Source organism: Callithrix jacchus, chromosome 22 (genome assembly GCF_049354715.1).
Source record: "Callithrix jacchus isolate 240 chromosome 22, calJac240_pri, whole genome shotgun sequence".
NCBI lineage: Eukaryota > Metazoa > Chordata > Mammalia > Primates > Cebidae > Callithrix > Callithrix jacchus.
In genome coordinates this window covers 36171941-36182717 of record NC_133523.1, presented here as the reverse complement: position 1 = coordinate 36182717, position 10777 = coordinate 36171941, and the positions used below count along the sequence as shown (strand labels likewise).

Below are 10777 nucleotides of genomic sequence, written 5' to 3'. Positions count from 1 at the left end.
TCTCGGAAAAAAAAATCCAGAGGCAAGATTACTCTTGAGATTAAGGAAAGAATGACACAATAGAAGGGAAAAGAGAAAGATGCATGCAGAAACAGAGATGAAAAGACGTAGAGTCAGAGAAGATGAGGTGGACTGACAGAGACAGAAAGACGATGGAGACCAAGAGAGGCAGACACACAAAACTAGGGGTCAGATGGGAAGGCAATGTCATTTAGTGACTCAAAGCATAAACGGGAGCTAGATTTTGAGAAACAGAAAGGCAGGTGGAGGCAAAGGATACAAAATAGGTGGTTTTTAATGGAAAATTTTATAAAAGGGGCAGGGAATGTGAAAGGGCCCCTGGGCCAGGCCCGGGACCATGGCATTGCTGGGTGGTGGGGGGCACTGCAGGGCGTCAGGGCTTCCAGGTGGCCGTAGGCCCCTATTCCAGGTCCGGGCGGGCGGCCCCGTGCACATGCGCAGAAGCAGGCTACAGGATGAGCGGCAGGAGCCCCACATGTACAGGCATGGGTGGGCGGCCAGTGGGTGCCGGGCTCAGGCCCGGGGCCGCGCGGGCGCACAGTGGTGCGGCTGGTGTGTGGGTGCGAATCCCGGGCGACAGATGCAGCGGAAGGAGCCATCCGTGTTGAGGCAGCGCGCATTGACGCACAGCGGGGATGCCGCCTCATCACACTCGTTGATGTCTGCGGAGCGGGGACAGGGATTGCTGCTCAAGGCTGGGGCCCCTGAAGCTCGCCTCCCCAGTCCCTTAAGCTCTTGAAACAGAGGAGCACAGATGCTGAGCCTCTCGCTTGGATTCCAATCGGGCAGCTGCCACCTGCTGGCGCTGTGAGCCCAGGCAGGTGGCTGAACCTCTCTGCACTTCAGTTGCTGTTCTGTAACATGGGTATGGTGGCCCACACAGCACTAGGATTTTGTTAAGAAAATAATGGCCGGGCGCGGTGGCTCACGCCTGTAATCCCAGCACTTTGGGAGGCTGAGGCTGGCAGATCACTTGAGGCTGGAGTTCGAGATCAGCCTGGCCAACATGGTGAAACCCCATCTCTACTAAAAATACAAAAATTAGCCAGGCCTGCTGGCAGATGCCTGTAACCCCAGCTACTCGGGAGGCTGAGGCGGGAGAATCACTTGAACCCTGGAGGCAGAGGTTGCTGTGAGCTGAGACCGGGCCACTGCGCTCCAGCCTGGGCAACAGGGTAACGCTGTCTCCAGAGAAAAAACACCGATGATGGTGTCAGCACATCAAATGTGCACGCATGATTTTAATTATGAGTGTTAAGTTTGTCCTTCTAATACCCCATGTGTTCATTTTACCCATGTGCCTCCATTTGTACGTATGTCTCAGTGTCATTGTAAATCGACGTTAGTGTTCACAATTCTACGAATGAGATCTTTGTACCCATTTTTCAGTTGAGAAAAATTAGGTAAGGGGCAGTGACCTATCCAGAGCGGCTGGACTAAGCCTGAGGTCTGTGTGACCCCCTCAAGTTCTTTTTTGTTTGAGACAGAGTTTCCTTCTTGTTGCCCAGGTTGGAGTACAGTGGTGTGATCTCGGCTCACTACAACCTCCGCCTCCTGGGTTCATGTGATTCTCCTACCTCAGCCTCCCAAGTAGCTGGGATTACAGGCATGTGCCACCACACCCAGCTAATTTTGTATTTTTAGTAGAGACGGGGTTTCACCATATTGCCCAGACTGGTCTCCAGCTCCTCACCTGATGATCCGCCCACCTCGGCCTCTCAGTTTTACAGGAGCCACCGGGCCTGGCCGAGGTCTGGATTTTAATTGCTCGGCTTTATTACCATGCAAACTTGGCAGACTTAATATTCCCATTTTACAGGTGGGAAGGACGAGGCTCTCAAAGAGGTCCTGCAAATTGCCCCAGGTAGTACTGCAAGTCACACCTGCTTCAAGGCCCAGCCCTAGCCCAGTGCCACCCTGACCACGCCTTTCTTCAGTCCATCCCCATCCAGGTGCAAGAATTACTCCTCCCCTCTGGCCTGGCCCATCCCTGACCAGCCCCCTCTAGTCAGGGCTTCCACCCTTTCTGGACAAGCCCCGCCTCTCCCCTCGCATGCTGGCCCCGGGCCCACCCCTCACCAACGCAGGCCATGCGGGTCATGTCCAAGCGGTAGCCATCAAAGCAGCGGCAGGTGAAGCCTGCCGGGACGCGCACGCAGCGCCCGTTAGTGCAGCCGTCCAGGATCCCGCACTCCTCTGCCTCCAGCTCCTCATAGGGCTCAGATGGAGTGCCTGTGGGGAATGAGGGGACACTGTGACTTGAGATCCCTGCCTTCTGTCCCTTACCCACCACGGTGGGTGCATGTCCTTGGCTCTGTCTTCCTTGTCTATACTGTCCATCCCACTCCAGGGCTGTGGCGGATGCTTTGGGGCCACTAGACTTACCACGTTCTCTTGCCAGCTTTCCCTCTGCCCCCTTCTCTTTTTCATTTAGATGGAATTTCATTGGTTGCCCAGGGTGGAGTGCAATGGCATGATCTCGGCTCACCTCAACCTTCTCCTGGGTTCAAGTGATTCTCCTGCCTCAGCCTCCTGAGTAGCTGGGATTACAGGCATGTACCACCACGCCCAGCTAATTTTGTATTTTTAGTAGAGATGGGGTTTCTCCATGTTGGTCAGGCTGGTCTCGAAACCCCAACCTTAGGTGATCTGCCCGCCTTGGCCTCCCAAAGTGTTGGGACTACAGGTGTGAGCCACGGCGTCTGGCCTGCCTTCTCTTTCTTTGCTGGGCTGCAGGCACCTCTCCGTGGCTCTCTCGAGTTGCGCCTGCGTTCTGTCTCTCCTCCCACCTCCTGTTTCCCTCCCTCCTCTCTGTCTCTCTGCACTCCTCACCCCCATCTCAGTCTCATGATCCGCTGGCAGTACTCACCAGCATAGCTGCCACCTTCAGGTAGCTCCTCAGGTTCTGGGAAGGAGCGGCGGGTGTCCCGGGACCGATAGGGCCAGCGCGTGCCCGGGCCAGGTGGGGCAGGAGCCTCAGATTCGCCATAGGGGCCACCATCATCCTCAAAGTCTGGCATGTCGAAGCGGGGTGCCCCATAAGGGGCCTCCCGGCGGGCAAAGGGCCCAGGTGGTGGTGGGTAGGGGTCGTAGGGTAGCACAGGTGGTGGGTACAACTCAGGCCCATACGGGAGGCCCTGGTAAGGTGGACCTAAGTCTGGGCCATACTCGTAGGGGAGTCCAAAGCCACCTGGTCGCACGGGGCCATATGCAGGGGGGCGTAGCACATTGCACAGGGCCTCAAAGTCATCTGGGAAGAGAAGCCAAGGCAAACAATCAGCCCCCGCTAGCCCCTACACCCACCACTCACGTACCCGCTCTGGGAAGAGGAGAGAAGGGGGAGGGTCCTAAGTGGCTTGGGGGTTTCTGGAGCCAGCACTGAGAAGCTAAAGGCTAAGATTGCGATTCAGATGTGCTGACGTCAAGGGTTATGAAGCCTGCTAAGAATCAGGGTTTGAGGGGCTGGCATTTGAGGGACCCAGGGGAACTAGGACTAGGGAAATTAGATAGGGGTGTTCCGTGGACCCAAGTGGGCAGGACGCATGGGAGAGGGTCTGAGCCACTGGAACCTGGAGGGCTGAGGACCCACGACTGGGGTCTTTGGAACTGGGTTCCTAAGGGTGGAGGATTGAGGGACTCAGGCACTGTAGGAACCAAGACAGGAATCTCTGGGGCTGTGGGTCGTAGCCTTAGGCACCCACATGTGGCGTCCAAGGCAATGAGACCTGGAGGTCTGTGGGGCTTGTGACCATGGGGTCTGGGGCCAGGATGGTGAGGTCTGAACAACTGGTCTTTCAGGTCTAAGGGTCCAGGATTCAGGGGAGGACATCTCATAGCTGGGTCTTGCGGTTCTAGAGACCAGAAGCTGAGGGTATGAGAGACCAGACTTGAGGGTCTGTGGGGCTGGTACTGTAGGATCTGCTGAGTCAGGGATGTCTGTGGCTGAGACTTGGAAGTCTTTGGAAAGTGACTTGGGGACCAAGATTTTGGGATGGGCTGCCACATGGGGGTGGTCTAAGGGGGCCGAGTTTGGGGAGAGACTGGGGATCTGAGGGCCTGGATTTGGAGCCCAAAGGGCAAGGCCTCTGAGTTCAGCCTAGACCAATGCCAGTACCTGAGTCCTGGGCAGGGCACAGGGCGCAGTCCATGCCCCAGGCCTCTCCATACAGGCAGCAGCACTCTGTGTAGGTGGCTTGACGATCCAGCCGAGGGTGGCTGCACACGAGGTCAGCCCCCACTTCCTGCCAGCACACTCCAAGATTGTCATCTGCAGGTGGAGAAAACATGCATCAGAGTGGGCCTGGCACTCAGGTCCTCCCAGGGGCTGGGCTCCTCCCCTGCTAAGCAGCCCAGCTGCCCTCTGCCTGTCAACAAATCCTTCTCATCAGCTGTGATCTAACTCCGGAATTCCTCCGAGGTTGCTCCAGGGTTCTGGACTGAGGAACAAGGAATCTCAATCCAGTCTCTGGATTGAAACTGTCATATAGGAGGAGAGGGCAGAAGAAGCGGTCCAGTGACTGGGAGGTAGGCTCTGAGAGGGCTCTACCCAAGTCCTCTGAAGGACTGTGTGACCTAGGGCCAGTTGCTTTGCTTCTCTGAGCAATGTCCGACATCTCAGTGTAAGGGGGGGAAGTGCTGAAGGCACAGGAAATTAGATAAAACTGGTTGGGACAGTGGGCAAAAAGAGAGGTGGCAAGATGGACAGAGAGAGGGTGTTAGAACCTGGAATCGCAGCACTTTGGGAGGCTGAGGTAGGTGGATCGCTTGAGCCTAGGGGTTCAAGACCAGCCTAGGCAACATGGTGAAACCCCATCATTAAAAAAAACAAATGAGCCAGGTGTGGTGGCAGGCTCCTATGGTCCCAGCTACCGCAAGGCCGAGGTGGGAGGATCACTTGGGCATGAGAGGTCGAAGCTGCAGTGAGCTATGCCACTACACTCCAGCTTGGGCGACAGAGCAACATCTTGTCTCAAAAATGAAACAACAGAGTATTCAAGAGACAGCTTCAAGAGAAACTGTCAGAGGCCTAAAGATAGGGAAAGAGTCAGAGACAAAAAGGAGAAAAAAGACCCAAGAGAGACAAATACATCCAAACAGCCCAGAGACTCAAAACAGGAAAACAAAGATGCACAGGCAGGAGAAAGATGAAAACCAAGATCCACAGGGTGTCAAATTCAGAGAAAACTCGAAAGACAGAAATCCGCAAACAGCTGGAAAGAGACAGAGAAATAACAGGTAGCACTCGTGGCACTTAGTAAGACCACGCTCCAACCTGTCCGTAAAAATAAAATTCCTCAGACACCCTGTAAGGTAGGGGCTATTCACCTAGTGTGCAGAAAGGAAGCCGGGGTCCAAGAGGCGACATGCAAAGGTTGCCTCTCAAACTTTTGCCTTTAACCACCTGGCCAGCTGGCCTGAGACAGACACAGAGACTGAGGGTGAGTGGCGGCCCAATGGGGCGTGGCCGAGCCAGGAACGTGGGGCGTGGCCTTTGGAGGGCGTGGCTGTCGCGAAGCCACGGCCGGCCCGGTTGCCCGTATGAGGCTGAGCCAAGGGAATGAGGGCCTGGAAGGCGCGGGAGGGGCGTAGTGGATTTGGAGATTACCGAGACTCTGGCTCTCGTTGGAGACGCAGCGGCGCCCCGAGCCGTCCAGTACCAGCGGGGACTCGCAGGTGCAGTGATAAGAGCCCACAGTGTTGATGCAGCGGCCACCCTCACAGGCCGGCTCCTCATCAGAGCACTCGTCATTATCTAGGGACAGGGTGGTTAGGAGGCTTCCCCGTCAGCTCCCCATCCCCTTTCCCATCTCTCTTCCCAGCACATTGGCAGTATGCTGGGAAGTCTAGACTCCAGGAAGGACTTCCCGCTGGTGGCGGCCACACTCCAGAGAGGAGCTGGCATGGCTAGGGGTTGAGGAGAGTTGCCGGGGTTGGGGGAGGTGGGGCTCGTACCAATGCACTCCAGCCGCTGTGTGTGGTAGTAGTAACCGTTGCTGCAGTAACACGAGTAGCCGGGGGCCGTGTTCACGCACACGCCACTCTTGCACACCTGGTCTCGGAAGAGCTGACATTCGTCCACATCTGTGGAAAAGCAAGGAGAGAGATGGGGGTGGCTGGATGGTGTCAGGGCATAGCCAGGGAAGACAGAGGTGGTGCTAGAGACCAAGAAGTAAAGAGGGAAAGAAAGATGGAGCGGCCAGGAGCAGTGGCTTCTGCCTGTAATGCCAGCACTTTAGGAGGCCAAGGTGGGCAGATGAGCTGAGGTCAGCTGGAGTCCAGACTGGCCAACATGGTGAAACCCCGTCTCTACTAAAAATACAAAAAAATTGGCCGGGCATGGTGGGCCACGCCTATAATCTAAGCACTTTGGAGGCCAAGGCGGGTGGATCACCTGAGGTCGGGAGCTCAAGACCAGCCTGACCAACATAGTGAAACCCCGTCTTTAAAAAAAATAAAAATAAAAATTAGCCAGGCATGGTGGCTTGTGCCTGTAGTTCCAGCTATTCAGGACGCTGAGGCAGGAGAATCACTTGAACCCACGAGGCAGAAACTGCAGTGAACCGAGATCGCACCATTGCTCTCTAGCCTGGCAACAAGAGCAAAACTATCTCAAAAAAAAAAGAAAGAGACAGAGGACGGGTGGGATGGGGGAGACAGACACAGAGAAGCAGAAAGGCTGCGAGACAGAGAGGCAAAACAGAGACAGAGCTGGGCCTCAGAGCCGAGGGGGTACAGGGTCAAAGGCTGGCCTTACCTCTCCGGAGGCTTGGGTCTCCACTGGGCGCCAGGTAGCCCCGGCCGTGGGGGCACAATGACTGGTACTCAGCTACACACAGAGACAAGCCTGAGCCAGGACACCAGAGCCCCAGCCCCAGTCCCAGCTTGCTTGTACCCACCTGTCACAAAAGTCACTCTGGCCCCATGCTTGTTAGTGCCCACCTCTCAACCTCATGCCCACCTGTGCCCACCTGGCCGGCAGTTCACCCTTCCCCTGACAGTACTAGTACCTCAGTGTCCTGTCCAAATGTGTCCCCTGTTCCAGGCCCACACCCCACCCAGTATTTCCACTCAAGCCCTTGGCCCTGTATCCCCATCAGCCTATGCTCACCGGTTTCAGTGCCCGGGCACTGCTGGATGCGGCAGCCGCTGCCCCAGCCCTCACCCACAGTACAGCAGCACTCCTGCCATGTCACATTCCGAGCCAGGATGTTGTCACATGCATCTGGGGCCGCTGTGTCAAAGTAGCACTCCCGGCGCCCACTTCCCACAGGGCCCTGCCTAGGTGTGCTGGGTCGGCGAGGCGGGGGTGGCCTGGCCGGCAGACCGGGGCTGGCAGGTGCCTGGGGCTGTGAGCCTGGGAATGTGCCTGAGGAGACAAGGGGCTTTAGTCCAGGGTGAGATGAACCCCCAACCCTGCCACGTCGTAGATGGGGAACTGAGGCCAACGGATAGGGAAAGAGAACCAGACTTCACACCTCTTACACTCCTCTGTCATTGTCTGTCTCTCTCCCACTGTGTTTCTGGGTCTCTTGCCTCCCCACCTCACACCTTCCCGTCACTGCAGCTAACTTCGTGGGTGGGTGGTGAGGGGACTTCCTGGCTTCCTCTCTGGGTCTCTTATCTGGTGTGTTCCAAACTGGCTCAGAGTCTTCACCTTGTCGCCAGGTGCAGTGGCTCCTGCCTGTACTCCTAGCAGTTTGGGAGGCCGAGGTGGTAGGATCACTTGAGATCAGGAGTTCAAGACCATCCTGACCAACATGGGGAAACCCTGTCTCTACTAAAAATACAAAAAGTTAGCTGGGCATGGTGGTGTGCGCCTGTAATCCCAGCTACTTGGGAGACTGAGGCAGGAGAATCGCTTGAACCCAGGAGGTGGAGGTTGCAGTGAGCCGAGATCGTGCCACTGCACTCCAGTCTGGACAACACAGCAAGACTCTATCTCAAAACGAACAAACAGCCTATGCCTTGTCTTGGACACAGCTTCCCACCCAGGCAGCCGCAGCTTGTCCATGTGGGTTTTTCTTCCACCCTCTCCTCTCCTTCCAGGCCCCTGCCCTAGTCTGTTCCCTGAGCTCCCAGCCTCCAGCATCACCCACTGCAATCACCTTCATATAGTGGGCAGAGGGAGGTTTCAAAATCTGATTCTATCTTTACTGCTCAAAACCCTTTCATGAAAACTACACAGCCATGAAGAAGGAAATATTGGCTTGGCAGCAACATGGGTGCAGCTCAAGGCCATTATCCTAAGCACATGAATGCAGGGACAGAAGACCAAATACCATGTTCTCACTTATAAGTGGGAGCTAAACAGTGGGTCCTCATAGATGTAAAGATACCCACAACAGATGCTGGGGACCCCTAGATGGGGGGAAGAAAGCTACTGTGCCTGGCTTTTTAAATTTTTAAATGTTATTTACTTAGGCCAGGCACAGTGGGTCACACCTATAATCCCAGCTCTTTAGGAGGCCAAGGAGGGCAGATCACCTAAGGTCGGGGGTTAGAGACCAGCCTGATCAACATAGAGAAACCCTGTCTCTACTAAAAGTACAAAAATTAGCCAGGCATGGTGGTGCACACCTGTAATCCCAGCTACTTGGGAGGCTGAGGCAGGAGAATCACCTGAAACCGGGAGTTAGAGGTTGCGGTGAGCTGAGACTGAGCCTCCAGCCTGGGCAACAAGAGTGAAACTTTGTCTCAAAAAAATAAAAATAAAAAATACTGCAGCCTGGGCAACATGACAAAACCATGTCTCTACAAAAAATACAAATATTAGCCGTGCATGATGGTGTGCGCCTGTAGTCCCAATTACTCTGGAGGCTGAGATTGAAGGATTCCTTAAGCATGGAAGGTGAAGGCTGCAGTGAGCTGCGATCTCACCACTGCACTCCAGCCGCAGTGAAAGTACGACCCTGTCTCAAAAAAATTCAAGAAAAAATTTCCAAAAAAACCTTGAAATTCGTTCCATGGTGCCAGTGCCCTCCCTTACTGTGGTAAGTCAGCATGATTGGGCACCTGCCTCCTTCCCTTGGTCCCATCTCTCCCAAGCCCTTCCTTTGCTCTCTAAATCATACCATGTTGAACCTGTTTCAGTTCCTCTAACAAGCCAGAAATTCTCTGGCTTTGCCAGGCCTCTGCCCTTGCTATGTTCTCTGCCCAGAATGCCGTCCTCACACATCGGGCCTGGTTTATTTCTCCTCATCCTGCAGCTCTCCATTCAGATGTCCTCTCCAACAGGAAGCCCTCCCCAACCCTCTTCTCATGCTGGGCCCGGCGCCTCCTCCAAACCCACCCACCCCCGGGCTTTCCCCGCCTTGTTGATCTCTCTATCTGGCCCGTTGGCTTGTGAGCCCCTTGAGGACAGGCAGTAATCCTGCCTGGTCACTGCTATGTCCTCAGTGCCCAGAAGATGGCCTGAGCACAGTGGATACCCTGTGAACATTTGCTAAATGAAAGAATCTGGTAGAGTCAAGGCCAGGACCTAGTTATCCTGACACAGTCTCACTATCCATATTAACCTATGTGTTTTTTGTTAATGTTTAAAACAACAGTATTTAACTGATGGTAGCTATCCATATCAGGAATGATGAGATCACATCGTTTTCTCACAGGGCCAGCAGCCATCAGTTAAATAGACACATCAGTCTCACCAGCAGAAGTTCGGGGGGGAACACAGCGTCCAGTCATGGGGTCAAACTCCTCCGGGCTGGTGGGGCAGACACAGAGGAAGGAGCCCTCAACATTTTCACACAGAGCAGCTCCACATACACCCTGGAGTGTTTCACACTCATTCACATCTGTAAGCAGGAGAAAACAGGGGAGAGGGACTGAGTGGTTATAAGTTTCTATGATTCCAAAGGTCCCAAAGTCTGAGCTTTTAAATATAATGGGTATATTTAATGGCCCAAACCCCATCATCTGCTTTTCTTTTAGTGATGATCCCTGAATTTTCCTTGGGACCCCTGCGCTCCTGTTTTTAACCCTGTGCTTTGAGTGGAGCTACATCTACTCAGAGGAGGGCACAGGTTCCAGGAATAACCAAACAGATGGCTGCATGTCTCTGCTTCAGAGACAGGAAGTGATCATACTGGGTCAATCAAAGCCAGGCCTGACACTTTTGCTAGAAATATTGAAAACGAACCTCCATTTTTAGCTCTAGGGTTGCCAACTGGGGATGTTAGCCCAGAGGTTCTAGGGCCACCTTCGTCGTTGTGAAAAAGAATCTGCCTGAAAATCATGCAGTAAAAGAAAGCAGAACTCACAGAAGACAGAAATAGCCTTGTTAAAATTCCTGGCTCCAGTTATGCCTGGAGTTCCAATATATCCCAGGGCTTTATAGTTTTAATTCCCTTTAAAGAAATAGAACCTGTTGTGTTTGCATTTGTGAAAATTTACAGAATGCATAATTAAGATTCCTGCATTTCACTGTATATAAATTGAACGTCAAGTGAAAATATCTGTAGGGTACAATGGCTCATGCCTGCAATCCCAGTGGTTTGGGGGGCCAAGGTGGGCAGATCACTTGAGGTCAAGAGTTCAAGACGAGCCTGGCCAACAAGGCAAAACCTCGTCTCTACTAAAAATATAAAAAATTAGCTGGCACTTTGGGAGGCTGAGGCAGGTGGATTACGAGGTCAAGAGATCGACGCCATCCTGGTCAACATGGTGAAACCCTGTCTCTACTAAAAATACAAAAAATTAGCTGGGCATGGTGGTGCGTGCCTATAATCTCAGCTCTTCAGGAGGCTGAGGCAGGAGA

The 10777-nt window shown here is 53.9% G+C and overlaps 1 protein-coding gene across 7 annotated transcripts in view; it reads right to left on the bottom strand.

Annotated features, from left to right (window-relative positions):
* Positions 1-277: 277 nt before the first annotated feature.
* The window catches only part of LTBP4 (latent transforming growth factor beta binding protein 4), a 34894-nt gene continuing 24394 nt past the window's right edge, over positions 278-10777 (bottom strand). For all 7 annotated transcript variants that reach the window (XM_035283995.3, XM_035283988.3, XM_035283991.3 and 4 more), the window contains 9 exons: positions 9669-9815; positions 7130-7387; positions 6776-6847; positions 5974-6102; positions 5627-5773; positions 4136-4288; positions 2891-3271; positions 2101-2253; positions 278-683 (listed from right to left, as the gene is read on the bottom strand). In XM_035283995.3, coding sequence (XP_035139886.1) covers positions 535-683; positions 2101-2253; positions 2891-3271; positions 4136-4288; positions 5627-5773; positions 5974-6102; positions 6776-6847; positions 7130-7387; positions 9669-9815 — 1589 coding nt within the window. In that variant the 3' untranslated portion in view covers positions 278-534. The remainder of the gene's footprint in view (positions 684-2100; positions 2254-2890; positions 3272-4135; positions 4289-5626; positions 5774-5973; positions 6103-6775; positions 6848-7129; positions 7388-9668; positions 9816-10777) is intronic.